The sequence below is a fragment of the Anastrepha ludens genome, chromosome 2 (genome assembly GCF_028408465.1).
Source record: "Anastrepha ludens isolate Willacy chromosome 2, idAnaLude1.1, whole genome shotgun sequence".
Taxonomy (NCBI): domain Eukaryota; kingdom Metazoa; phylum Arthropoda; class Insecta; order Diptera; family Tephritidae; genus Anastrepha; species Anastrepha ludens.
This window is the reverse complement of record NC_071498.1, coordinates 132,392,570-132,407,181: the sequence shown is the minus strand read 5'-3', so window position 1 is coordinate 132,407,181 and position 14,612 is coordinate 132,392,570. Positions and strand designations below refer to the sequence as shown.

The 14,612-nt window shown below is 37.6% G+C and overlaps 1 protein-coding gene across 4 annotated transcripts in view; it reads left to right on the top strand.

Moving 5' to 3' along the window:
* LOC128855358 (protein phosphatase PP2A 55 kDa regulatory subunit) overlaps positions 1-14,096 on the top strand; it is a 76,876-nt gene extending 62,780 nt beyond the window's left edge. For all 4 annotated transcript variants that reach the window (XM_054090212.1, XM_054090211.1, XM_054090213.1 and 1 more), the window contains 3 exons: positions 5,656-5,807; positions 5,883-6,686; positions 11,356-14,096. In XM_054090212.1, coding sequence (XP_053946187.1) covers positions 5,656-5,807; positions 5,883-6,686; positions 11,356-11,724 — 1,325 coding nt within the window. In that variant the 3' untranslated portion in view covers positions 11,725-14,096. The remainder of the gene's footprint in view (positions 1-5,655; positions 5,808-5,882; positions 6,687-11,355) is intronic.
* Positions 14,097-14,612: the final 516 nt, after the last annotated feature.

The following is a 14,612-nucleotide window of genomic DNA, read 5'->3' as shown; positions in this document are numbered from 1 at the left end:
TCGGGATAATTTCCTGGTTACATAAAATGCGATATTCTGAGATCTGCAAAAACTTACCGATTTAGCCCGATGACATGGTGTGTAGTCGTCCCGAAAGATGGCCTCTGAAGTATGCCTATATTGTTCTTCTATAACGGGAACGCTACAATTGGATACAACTTTTCTATGCTTTTTTGCGTTCATCATTCCATCAACAAAGAGTGAGGTCCATATATGTATAGAAAGAAAAGCATGCCCAGGCCATTTGGCTTTCGGTAAATGGTCGTTGTAGTGCAAATTAAATCTGCTTTCATCCCACCATATTATCATTTTCCACTGCTCCAAGGGCCAGTCACGGTGCGCTTTTGCCCATTCCCAGCTAGCAAGTGAATTTTTTTTTTTGGCAAGTGATTTATGCGCGGGTTTCCTGGTATTCAAGCCTTAGTCCTGCAGCCTCTTGCGTACAGTTCTTGAACTTATTATATTGTTCCTCTAGGTCCTTTCTAATTGCTATGGAGTTTTTAGAGCGATCCTTTAAATGAATCCTACTGTAAACACCATCATCTAGCCTTCTTTTATGAGTTAATTTATACCCTGTTTGATGACTACATCCAACTTTTCTTACTATCGCGAGAAGAGGCAGGCATTCGTTCTTTTTTTTTAAAGTAAAAATAAAGTTTTTGATCTCGACTTAATTTCTAATATTTACCGCACATGTTTTAAGTCTTTATGTTTAACGTACGATTTCTCGCAAATTCTTAAAATAAATTTGTCAATATTTTGCACTTCAATTTTAAATAAAAATTTAAATCATTTCGACTAGAATCGCTATAACTACAGTTGAAATGCATATTTACACGTACAAGTTTACTGGGAAGGTTTGCACGGCCACGTATGTATATATTTATAATTTTCGGCAAATCATCATTCAAAAATTAAGTCGTACATTGGATATTTTCCTTTCGTAGCCGAAACAGCACATTTATGCATTTTCTTCATTAAAAAAATTAACAAAATATAAAAATATGAAAATAATAATTAAAAATAGGTAGTTTACTTCAAGGTTTCTACCTCGCCTTATGGTATTTTGTGTCGCCAATTAAAAATAGGGATGCGCTAAATCCATTTTCATCGACTTTTATGTCAAGAGTTGACAAAAGAATATTTCAGTAGGCGAGACAAAGTATTTTATATTAAAAAAAATTGAACCGCCCTAATGCTATGTTTGGATACCTTGGCTGTTTGAATGAGGGCAGGAAGCATTTAGTAATAAGAGGTCAACAACAACAAATATCAAATAAACAAATACAATACGTACATATATAATTTCTTCCACTATTTTTTGTTTGTAATTAGGCAACAACAAATATGTGAAATAAGTCTTTGTATTTTTCTTACTCAAACTAAAATCCAATTCAAAAGTAAGAGGCAAGTCGATAGAAGACGACTTCAGAAAATTGTTTGAACCCAAAACAAAAAAAAATATTATAAAATGTCCCAAACGACATCTAGGAAATTAATTGTCTGGAGTGACAAATCTAAATTTAATGTGTTTGGGAATGAAGGAAGACCGACGTACACCAACGCAGGAATAGAATCTTAAGTACACTAAAAAAAACACTTAAGCAAGGTGGTTGTGGTTGTAGTAGCATATTTATTACCAATACGTGTACGTGACCGGATATAAATCCGGGTCGTTCCGGTTACGAAGAACCGACTGCCGTGGGAACGAATGCATAGTGGTTCATTGGTTGTAGTGTGGAGTGCCCCACATTATCAGGTTTTGGTCAAATTGCAAAAATTCAAGGCAAAATGATTGGAATCATGTACAAGAAATGGTGCAACAACACTTGGGTCGGATACTGGTCCCATAATTTTCCGCTTGCTTGGGTTTTCCCAAACGCTGTTCTCGGATAGTAAAAGAGTGGATTAGAAAAACCCTTGAGTGGCCCGTGCAAAGCTCCTACCTAAACTCAATAGAGAGTTTGGAGAGAATCATAAAGAGAGCAGTGGATGCAAGAAAGCCGGTTTCCTTATGGCCAGGATCCGGTGCTCTCTATGAGTGCACAATGTGCGGAAGTTATACGTAATACTAATTTATTTTGGGCTTTATTATTTAATGATTATTTTCGATTGCAAAGAATAGAAATTGGAGGTAATTAGGGCAGATTTGGTGGAATTCTCTGTATAAGGAGACCGACGGTTAACAACCCCAAAATTTTGAGCATCACCTTCGGCAATTTGCTCTCCTTTTGAGCGCACACAGTCGCAATTGCCACTAAGGTCCACGACCGTAAAAAGGTTCTCAAATCGCTAGCCGGTAACATTTAGGGCAAAAACAAAGAATTCTATTACTGTTAAAACAAAAACAACAACAACAAATAATTGTTGCCGTTGACATTTTAAGCAATTGGCCGACCGGCTCTAGTGGTCTGGCACTAGTGATTCGCAATGGATAAAACTTCTATCAAAATATTGCAATCAGGACAGCCACGTTATGCCTACTGATGCCGATACAGAATCTACCCCGACATGTCCAATATACATACAGTGAAGGCCCATCGCACGATAGTAACCACCTATTCACACTCTTCCTCTGGAGCCAACCTGTCGAAACAGCTCGTTTCCTGGGCTTATCGTTAGATGAGTTACACTAGACACCGCACTGTAAGGGCAAAGTAAACTGCTAAACCTCATTGTTTATGCAGGTGGAGAAGTAAAGAGTCGTTCGTACGATAGTCCTACGTTACCGGAACGACCGGATTTACTTATATATCTGGCCAAGGAATGTTTATACTGCTACAACAACAACAATAAAGTTAAGAGAACTGTCCTCAGTGAGTGGGTCACATCGGGTAAACATTCGAAAATAAAAAGGAGGTAATGCCATATAACATCAATACGCCCATAAATATTTTGTATCAAATTTACGTCAAATGCATTCTTCCCATGGGAACTATAAATTTTTTTTTTTTTTTTTTTTAATTTTTTTTTTCGTTTCCACGACAGTCGGTTCTACGTTACCGAAAAGACCCGGATTTATATCCGGTCAATGACTGTCACTCCAGCAGCATTCCCCGTATGTAAGTATGGGGAATGTTTATGCTGCTACAACAACAAAAACAATTTTTTTTCCTGTTAAGGACTACATTTACAATGTACGCTATTCATATTTCATTTTAGTAAAATTTGCAGAAAAAATTAAAATTTTTATTGTACCAAAAGCAGAAGCTTCAAAAATCTTATCAACTTTTTTTTTGTCAAAATTCAAATCATTTATACCATCAAAAAAGAAGATAATCTTACCCATTTAATTTCGATCCCTGTGGCGTATCCTCTCATAGACATAAATAAATAATAAAAAAATCTTAGAAATGAATTTAAAAGTGTGTGTTTTTTTTGGTAACAAAATATTTTAAAATAAGAAATTATCGATATTCTTGAACAGTAGAAGAAATAGTGCTCAAATCAAACTCTTCCTTTTTTCCACACCATGCACGATGATTATTGCTCCAATCTTTGTTTGAATTATGTATTAGCCACATACTTAAAAATCAATTACTTTCTCAATGCAAAGGAAAAAATGTGCACAAATGTGTCTGATGATGCAATATTTATAAGCCCGTAGACAACCACCGCTAGGAATTCGTGCACTGTTGGTGCTGTAGTTTACGTGCATACGAGTGCACAGCTTTGATACATGTGTGTATGTATGTACGTATGTACGGACGGGTCAATCCATGCAAAGTTTACATTCAAATTCTTTTTTTGTGCTCGAATAGAATTGTTGCATTTAACTCACTACTTCCTGTCGATTTTGTTTTTGGTAAAACCTCCAGCCCACCAGCTGGTACCGCACCGAATACTTTCAGAGCTAGAGCGTCTGTATCCAATTCGGACGACTTGACCTAGCCAGCGAAGCCGCTGGATCTTTATTCGCTCTACTATGCCGATGCCCACGTAAAGCTCATACAGCTCATTGGTTTATCGCCTACGATAGATAGATAGATAGATATCTTCGAGGTTTGCACTTCGACCTCGCACGGTACCTAATCCAGACTCAGTTCCCTTATTAAACTCAGGATAGAACTGCACCTCTAGCACTACCTTCAAAGAGAAAGTGAATTGGAGTCTCCTGAAATTGGTCGCAAAAACGACAAGAATCTATGGGCCATATCCCGATCATGTGCAGATGGCTACGCAGTTTGTAGTGATCTGTGAGAATGCCCATAAGCATTCTCAGTTTATACCTAGGGAAGGTTATGAGTCTTTAAACCCCTTCTAGTTGTATCCTCCCATAGTTTGGTGCCAGCAAGTATCCCTTAGTCTTAGCTTTTCACTCCTAAGCTTCCCCTTGATGGTGTGTTGTCCCATAGCAAGGGAGGGCTCGAATCCTATTAATGACGAGGCCGCAGCCTCTCTTACCAATGCGTGCGCTACTTCTTTTCCAGTTATACTACTATGTCCTGGGACACAAATTAGCCGGATGTGATTGTGCGTTCCTAGTAGATTCAGTTTATCGATGCACTCACGGATCAGTGAGGACTTAATCTCACAGACTGATAGAGCTTTGAGTACCCCTGATTGCCGTTCAGAACGGCAATTCGATAATTCCGGAAATTTCTGTCTAAGTTTATCTCTGCACATAGACAGATAGCATACATCTCCGCTTGGAAAATGCGTGGATCTCCTCGCTATCTTTCATGCCGGATCTGTGGTGACTGACCCATTCGACCTCCCAGCATTTAGGGCTGGTTCGTGGTAAATAACACGTCTGGTAGATGGTTCAACATCCTCGCTGGCGTGTTCCTCAAAGAGCGAGGCTTCCGCCTCTAAGAGCCCGGCAAGGTGGTTTTTGCCCAGCTTTTTACCACTGCACTTTTTGTTATTATTATTTTTGTTGTTGTTGTTTTTATTTGAGTTAATCTTCTTACGACAGCCCGCTCGAAAAGGCAAGCTCGGCAGTTTTCAATTTGCTTAAGGATCTCAATAGGTCCGCCAGCACAGCCTTCTGGCTGCAATTCGTCCAATGGCAACGATAGAATAGGAGGTGGCAACTCTTGATAATCGTTCTGAAGCGGTACCAGACATCAGAGTGAGTTATCGTCTAACCCACACTTATTCTCGGTGCCTGGATCCGATTTGAGATTCGATTAAGCCCCTGCATCGCGTCAAGGTGCCTACCGTAGCCTACGATACTCGCCGTCACCTACGTGCAAAGGTCCAGAAATCTTCTCTCAAATACTTCAGATTGGGTCGCACTTTTAGTGTATTTTGTGGGGAGGCAAAAAAATCGCCCATTGCTCTGTGAAAATCATATTCTAGAGATCAAAATAAGAAACTTTGCCGAAGGAACCATACCTCTAAAACGAATTCTTGGTGATATTTTTAAATTGGGGGACATCAGAATTCGTTTTAGAGGTATGGTTCCTTCGGCAAAGTTTCTTATTTTGATCCCTAGAATACGATTTTCACAGAGCAAGGAGCGATTTTTAAATCGACCAGCCCTAATGTGTATACACAAGCTACTCATTCATAGATAAAAAGGGATAAGCTCACAATTTTTAATATACTTTCCTGATATGATAAAATAATGTCAACCAGAAGAATCATTAGTATTTTATATTTATTGTCCTATCAACTAAACGCCCACTTTTTGTTTTTTCTCCCGCGCAGGTAATGGAGAAGCGTCCTGGTGCTTCTCACAGATAAAAGGCGCCTTAGACGATGACGTAACCGACGCTGATATCATCTCATGTGTGGAATTCAATCATGACGGTGAATTGCTGGCAACAGGCGATAAAGGTGGACGTGTTGTCATCTTTCAGGTATGTTAGCTTTTTTTTGGCATAACAAACAATTGGAGATTCTAATCATTATTTTTCCACTCGGTTTTTTTGTAGCGTGATCCTATGTCAAAAACGGCAATACCACGTCGCGGTGAATATAATGTTTACTCGACTTTTCAATCGCATGAACCCGAATTCGATTACTTAAAGTCATTGGAAATAGAAGAAAAAATTAATAAGATCCGATGGCTGCGACGAAAGAATCCTGCGCACTTCCTACTCTCAACCAACGATAAGACGGTTAAGTTGTGGAAGGTCAGCGAACGGGATAAATCGTTCGAGGGCTATAACACAAAAGAGGAGGGCGGCCTAACAAAGGATCCGCAAAATATAACTGGCTTAAAAGTTCCTTCAGTTAAGCAAATTCCCCTTATGGTGGAAGCGTCGCCACGCCGCAACTACGCCAATGCACACACCTATCACATCAATTCAATTAGCGTTAATTCTGACCAAGAGACTTATCTGTCCGCCGACGATTTGCGAATCAATTTGTGGCATCTTGAGGTGACCGATCAAAGTTTTAATATAGTCGATATTAAGCCAGCCAATATGGAAGAGCTGACGGAGGTAATTACCGCCGCCGAATTCCATCCAACTGAGTGCAATGTGTTCGTATACTCGAGCTCGAAGGGCACAATACGTCTATGTGATATGCGTTCGGCAGCGCTGTGCGATCGGCATAGCAAACAGTTCGAGGAGCCGGAGAATCCAACGAACCGCAGTTTCTTTAGTGAAATTATAAGCTCGATAAGCGACGTAAAGCTAAGCAACTCGGGACGTTATATGATCTCTAGAGACTATCTAAGTATTAAGGTGTGGGATTTGCACATGGAAACGAAACCAATTGAAACTTATCCGGTTAGTCAAAATGTTTAATGATTAATATAAATATTTTATAAGTAGAGTAGAATGGGGTAAGATAGGTCATTTTTTTTTTTGGAGAGCTCTTGCTACGGTGTTTTTGCATTGATTTTGAAAAATAAGCAAGATTTTGAAAGGTTATTTATCTGCTAACATTTTGGTTATACTGACTTATGTTTGGCTAAATATTTTGGAAGCTGCATTCAATAAGACAAAGGTACTTTTTTTGATATTTTTAAAATCGGGGGGCACGATAGGTCACTATATGTGAGGGGAAAAGAACAATGTACATGGCTTGGAAATTAACGTTTTAACTTTTATTTATAGAGTATGAACACTGCACATATTATAAAAGTTAGGAATTTTTCTTTAATTCATCACGCGAGCACGTAAGGTTTCGAACGGAATTTTAAATTGTTTAGAGGCTGATCGAACACTAGCGCCATCTCGGACTGCCGCGATTGCGTTTTTTACGTCCTCTTCACTTCGTTTCGGCGTTTTTCGCACATAATTACGCACCATTTTGCTGCAAAAACAATTAAAATTTATTTTATTCAATTAAAAGTAGTGACCTATAATGCCCCCAGAAGGCTGACCTATAGTGCCCCCAAGCACATGTTTTATGTTAGTGTCGATATTTTTTTTAAAAACAAAAATATCAAAAAACTAACACGTTATTCGTGTTCAGCATTATTTTCTACGTAAAATAAAACTCACCTGACAAATATTTACATACATTAAATGCACTGCACCGTAGAATAAAAAAAATGCTATGTCGGAGAAAAGCTCACAAAAAACTAAACGACGCCAGAACTAGGATAACTAATCAATGGTGACTGCCGAAATGAAAGTCGCGAACGTTGATCCCCACCACGTATTCAATTCACATAAGACGAGTGACCTCTGCAAAAACAGTGCGACGAAAACCCCACCTACCTATTGTGCCCCCATACCTATCTTACCCCATTCTACTCTACATGTGTGGTCTTATAGATAAGATATGAAAGAGAAGTATGCACTTTGACCTCATGCTCGAAAATAATAGTTTTGAGATATATCCAGTTTCGAAATTTTTTTTTACAAGTTGCTCTTTTGAAGTATTGTGAATAATGGAATTAAAATGGCAAGTAAAGTAAAGTAAAATATCATATTATGAAATCTGAAATATTGGACACTGCTAAAACAAATACTACCATACTAATTTCATTTCTCCTTGAACTCGAGTTAACGTCTCTTCCATATGACTACAGATAGAAAATACAGATAAAAGTGTAATATAAGCAAAGTTATTAAAACTGAGCATTTATAAATCATCGCGGCAATATGTTGAGTTGGTGGTAATGTAAATCGTTAGGTAGTTAGGTAGGCGAAATGGTTGAAGTACCACTCTGGCACCCCCAAATAGCACTAAAGCGCCGTTTTATTACCATTATAAGACCTCCAACAGGCAGACCTACAGCTAGCCAGAGCTATTGATATAATGGAGAAAATTAATGCGATTTAGGTTGGCGTACTGCCCCAGGTTGTCGACTAGCTGCCAAACCTGGACATTTACAGAGAAAGTGCTCAACAGTCTTCTTCTCTGGGGCCTCGCGTGTGAACCGATTCCTTAATGACCGGTAAACACAGCTACGAGTTTGGAAATTGAATGGCGTGGAGTCCCCAGAACTTTCTGAGTCCTCCGTATATTGTACTGGAGCCACAGGATATTCGAAATACGACGTGAAGAAATGGAGCACCATCTTTTCTGCGCTTTCCTGAGAAATAAGTTGTGCGATTCCCTTTTAAAAACAGTCATGGGATGCCGATGGCCGGGTAGAAGATCTCTAAGGCCAATTCAGTCCCCCTCATCGCAAGCTCGTCAGCATATTCATTTCCCTCTATATTCCTATGCCCTGAAACCCAGATCAGAGAAATTTTACTCGCACACTCAAGAGATTTGATCTCCTCCTTACTGCCTCCGTAATCGCGTCATGTAAACAGTTGCTTCGTTAAAAAATACCAAATAATGGTCGCATAACTACGAAGTGCTACACAAATTCCTCTACTTTCTGCTTCAAAATAAATATTCTGTAATAGAATCGAATGGATGCATATACATATTTAAGCTTCGTTGTTGTTGTTTGTTTAAGCTTGTAATGTTCCAACTGCTGCTTCGGCAACCTCTTTTCCAGTGGGTATACAATTGTATGATTTCTGTCCTTTGTCGGATTGAAACGTTCAGCACACTGCTTACTTTAGTACAAATCGGCACTGTTTCCGAAATGTCTCTAATTTTCAAAGTAAAATTTATAATAAAAATTGATGAGCCCACTGAGCTAAGTTCAGTTAATGACCAGCTTACATGAAGGATCGCATGATAACAACAAAATATTGGTTACCACCGAACGTCTAGGTTTTTGTTGTTGTTGTAGCAGCTTACAACGTCTTGGTCTTTAGGTGCTTTGAGAGTACAAGGTATTCCTCTATTTCCTTGAAGTTATTGATATTTTTGCAATTGAGGTTTTCATTCACGATTTCGTCTATTTTATAGGGAGGGTAAACTATTGGTATATGTTCGAGCGTAGTTGTGATTGCGTAAACAAATACAAGATAGTGGTTATGAATGAGTTTTTGTTGTTGTAGGGGTTCATCAAGCCCTGCCGGAACGGTGTATTCACTGATCGTCATCGTCTATCCCGCCAGATGGTTGGTTGTATCGCTCTAAGCGGAGTTTTTTAAGCTGTTACAACAACAACAACTCTTTTTGTTATTTTTGTTATAACACATTAAAAATTATACTGTTATAAATATTTGATAGAATGATAGTGCAAGTTCTGTTTAAATCTCGATCATCTTCAAAAGGGCGGCCACTGGAGTAACAGTCCTTGAACGGATATGAATCCGGGTTGTTCCCATAACGTAGAACAGACTGTGGTTCGAACAAATCAAGGAATTTAAGTTTGCGGTACAGGAGCAATCCGCGTTTTAAACAAATTTAGAATTTTTACATCAACAGAATTTTCTAAAATAATGGAGTTTTTGGGGAATGTTTTGTGGTTAGGTTGGTAGGTTATGGTGGTAGTCGGGCTGTACAGGTTCGTTGCGATACCATTGTTCGACAAGGCAACCTCATTTATTTTCCTTCGTGGAACCATTTTGTGTCTCCTATGAAGCACAGTATTAGTCCCATCGTCACGCCAGACATTTCAGTAAGAGAATTAAAAAATTGTTTGCCTAGACAAACTGCTCTAATTTTAGGTTGAGGAATAAGTTAGTAGCGTTTTTATCGAAGTATTTTATTTAAACAAAAAACAATAATTATACAATATCAATAAGTTAATCAATTATATATTCGCCCTTGCTGAATACAACCTCTTTCCCCTTCTCGACCAATTTCTTGATTCGGTTTCGCCAAAAACCGCCTAATCTGGTGTCAAAGAAGTTGTTGATCCAGTTGTTAAGGACTTTTTGTTATAAAGGTAACGCCCTTCAATGGTTTGACAGGGAACGGAAGAGATATTAATCGGTCGGTGCAAAGTCCGAAGAATGCGGCGGATGTTGAAGAACCTCCCATTCGAGTTCTTGGAGTGCGGCTTTGACGACTTGTGCAACATGGGGTATGGCGTTGTCGGGAAGGGGTATGGTTTGACAATGTCGATCAGGTATTTTCAGTCGAATAGCCACTTTCACGCTGTGTAGCTGGGCATGAGAGCTCCTTGTTGACCATTGTATTCTTTTCGAGCATTCCCCAGTGCACCATGCCGTCTCAGTTCCACTAAACACATATCATGATCTTTAGATGAAGATCTTCCTGGAGCCACCCACATCTGTCTTTGCTTCATATTGATATATAGGCACCTTTTCTCATCTCCCGTGACGGCTCGTCACAAAAAGCGCTGTTTAAGACCGCGTGGTGTTCGATGGCGGGCGATATGCTGAGAAGCAATTTGAAGGCGACTTTCTTTGTTTTTTTCGTTTAGCTCGTGAAGCACCCAGGCAGATTTGGAAGGTGATTAAGAATCGTTTTATGATCGCAGTTTGTTATTTCCGCCAATTCACGTCTGGTTTGACGACCCTTCACCTTCAAAAGTGATTTGAGACGTTCTTCATCGAATTCAGAAGGCCTTCCGGTACGGGACGTGTCGTACACATCAAAGTCGCCATCTTGAACTTTCCGTGCTGTAGACTCGCCTATGACACCTTCTTCACACAACGGAAATGTCCCGCGTTGCTTCGGTAGCTTTTTGACCTCGATGAAAAGCGAAGAAGAACAGGTGTCGAAAGTGTTGATTTTTAGCTCCTGAGTATTCCATTTCTAAGCCTCAAAACTAATAAAAAATTAAATAACTAAAAAATACAATTAACATGGTTTTGTAGAGCAGAGAGTTCTATCAAATAGATACTTGCCCTTTGCCAAACAGCAAACAAATCGTTGTAAACCGAAAGAAAATATAAAAACGCTATGAACTTATTCCCCAACCCAATACTTATTATACTTACTACAAATACTTACAGGGCAGTTTTGAATGAAATTGTTTGGTTCCTAATGTGTCGCCTTCAGGACAAATCGATTGTTTCCTTATACGAAAACAATGAAAAAAACCAACTCATAAACATATAGTCACTTAGGTTAAGGCTTGTCTTAAAACTATTAAATATTTTTCTTACCTCATCATCATTTCAGGTTCACGAATACTTACGCATTAAACTCTGTTCACTGTATGAGAATGACTGCATTTTCGACAAATTCGAATGCTGTTGGAATGGCAAGGATACTTCCATAATGACGGGCAGCTATAATAATTTTTTTAGGGTGTTTGATCGCAACTCGAAAAAGGATGTGACATTGGAGGCGTCACGCGACATTATCAAACCAAAAACGGTGCTCAAACCGCGTAAAGTTTGCACCGGTGGCAAACGAAAAAAAGACGAGATTAGTGTCGATTGTCTCGACTTCAATAAGAAGATACTGCACACCGCTTGGCATCCGCAAGAGAATATTATCGCTGTGGCGGCAACAAATAATCTGTTTATATTTCAGGATAAGTTTTAGCTAAAACTCTCTCATCCCCTTCAGTTCTTCTTCTTCTTCATCACCATTATGGCATCGTTAAGAATAATTATTATGATTAACTCTAAATTTTATACTTATCGCTGCTACATTTGCTATCACTCACTACTTGCTATCAGTACTGTGTAATCAGAGCAAATAACACGAACAAATCTGCTGCGAGCGAAGAACGAGGACGTTAGACGAAGACGAATGCATAGGCATTATAGGCATAGGCAAAGTCACAACTCAGTATATAAATATAACTCATTATTAGCGCTACTAATTAACGAAACAAAATCTCTATTGGCATTGTTGATTACCGGTACAGCGTTAACACAAGTTGTAAGCCTTAGCCAAAACAACACAAAAACGTAAAGTTTTTAGTTTTAAGTTTTGCACAAAGGTTTACACAAGCGACATAATACTTACAGCGCTTACAACATTAACATAGTAGAAAAAACGGGAGGAAGCGAGAGGAGCGGGCACACAGCTGACTGCGTCAGCGCGGTGTTCGTCTGCTGTTGCGCACAACAAAAAACGCCTTAAACCATTACTTTGTACAGTTACTTTGATTAAAATTCTATAAAAATTCCTTAAATCAATGTTGGCTCGGCTAAATACTTTCAGTTAATTTTAAAAGAGAGAGTGTTTTTTATATAATATTTATGTGAAATCAGTAAGGATAACAAATAAATATTTATGCAGTAAAATATGTTTGCTTAATTTAATAAAAACCGAAATTATCAATATTGAATTATTTTTTTTTGTTGATTCGAATGCATACAAATGAAATAAGATGGGAAATACATTAAACAAAAAAAAAACTAAAAAATAAAAAAAAGTGAATGTAGTTTCAACATAAGAAACTATGTATGTAGACCTTAAAGACGGAGGGAGCGAGAGAGCAAGAAAGCAAAAAAAAAATAATTAAACTTTACTATAATAAATACAGGCTTAGCGCAAGTTATGTATTTAAAATAAAAAACGCAAAATTCATACAGAAATTTATTACGTAATTTATAAAAAAAACAATACCATATGTATATGAAGCCATGTCAAAACGCCAATACGCCAGTACGCCAAAGGTCCAAAGTTGGATGGAGCTCTTTGTTTCTCATTAAGCGCGAACCTGGTGTTCTTGGCGACATTTAGTAGGAAAAACTTTTGTCAAAAATTATGCCCATGCATTTTCTTGCTACATTTCTTGGCATTTAAAATCAACTAAATTACACTCAAACTGTCGAAAAACACGTATGTATGTATGTGAGTGCATAAATTACTTGTACTTGTACGCAAAAAGCCGATATCAAAGACACAGATATTTAAGCACATATTTATATTGATATTTGTACATATGTATATGTATAAGGGTAACACTCAGACTGAGCTCGTATTGTATACTCTGTTTTTGACAACCATTACAAAAACATCGCCAACAGTTACTGCATTGCTTATTATAAAAAACCAGAACAGAATTGATTTAATGTTTTTTTTTTAATCATTGAAAAAAATTAGTTACTCTTGCAAGCCGAATGTGTAAAATGTATGTACCTATTAGTCTGAGCGGGTTAAAATGCTATTTAAACAATTTTCAATATAAATTTAGCTTGACGTTTTTCCTTACATTACATTTAGACCAGTTTATCGTTCGTAAAATTGTAGGCCTTTTTTGCAAGACCATTTTCACAAGAAATGAATGAATGTCTTATTAGCTAAGACCCAGTATGCGTTCAATATTTTTGTAAATGCCTATTTTATGTTCTATTAGCTAGCGATATTGTGCGTGCGCCAAGCCGAGAGTAACGTGTGTGCTCTTATACTAATTTACTGTATAAAGATGTTGTTTATTTACACTCAGTATAATTTATTAATTATTCTTCTGCCAGTTTGTATTTCTATAAACATTTTCATTCCACAATTATTTGCCAAAGGAATACAAAAACAAGTACTGTCTTTTACTATAATGTTGAAAATCATACATTGAGGTTAGGGAGAGAGAACGAGAACGGCAACAAAAGAAGTTATAAGTTTCTGATAATGGTATCGCTACTCATCTTTTTTTTTTTTTGTTTTTGTAAACAGCTGTGCAGCAGAATGCAGTTAATTAAGACAAAAAATACTTATAAATATTACGTAATGATCATTATGATGTGCTTAAATTATGAAATTCTAATTTGATAGCAACAATTCAAATACAATACAAATGATAAAAGCAAAGAAAATTATCGAAAGCATAATGGCATTTTTGTTAAATAAGCAATTTAATCTGTAATGTGCTATAAAAAATGCAAACAAATTATTATAGTCATGGAAGAAAGACAAATAAATCAACATACTGTCATTATTAGTAGTTTAAGTTGTATTAAAACGAATATTTGTGGATGATTTACTTGAAATATTTACGTTACATGTTGGTTTTGTATTTGTAATCTCACTACATAAATTTCTGCAAACGGCGTAAATAGGTAAGCCGTTCCTGACCGGATGGCACTTCTCGCACATGACTTGGGATATTTCCATGTTTATTCGCCACACAAAAACAAGCGGAACAATAAGAAAAAACTAAGTAGTGCGTGATTTCAACAGAAGCGTAAGCGTATGTCCATTTGGGCAGAAAACACTAAATTTTTACTTTTGAAAAGGAGCCGTTTAATTTCTGAAGCAAAATGATCGTTAAAAAGTATCCTCGTGTGGATGACAGATTTAAAGAGTTTTTCAATTGGCGCGGGTCGATTTTGGCGCCCTGTGTCAGCCATTTTGTTTTGGTGACATCTGTCAAATCTTTTGTTTATTATTCAGTTGTTTATGCCAAATCATCATGGCAAGTTACACGATTGAACAGCACGTTCAAATGATAAAACTTTATTATCAAAATGAGTGTTCATTAA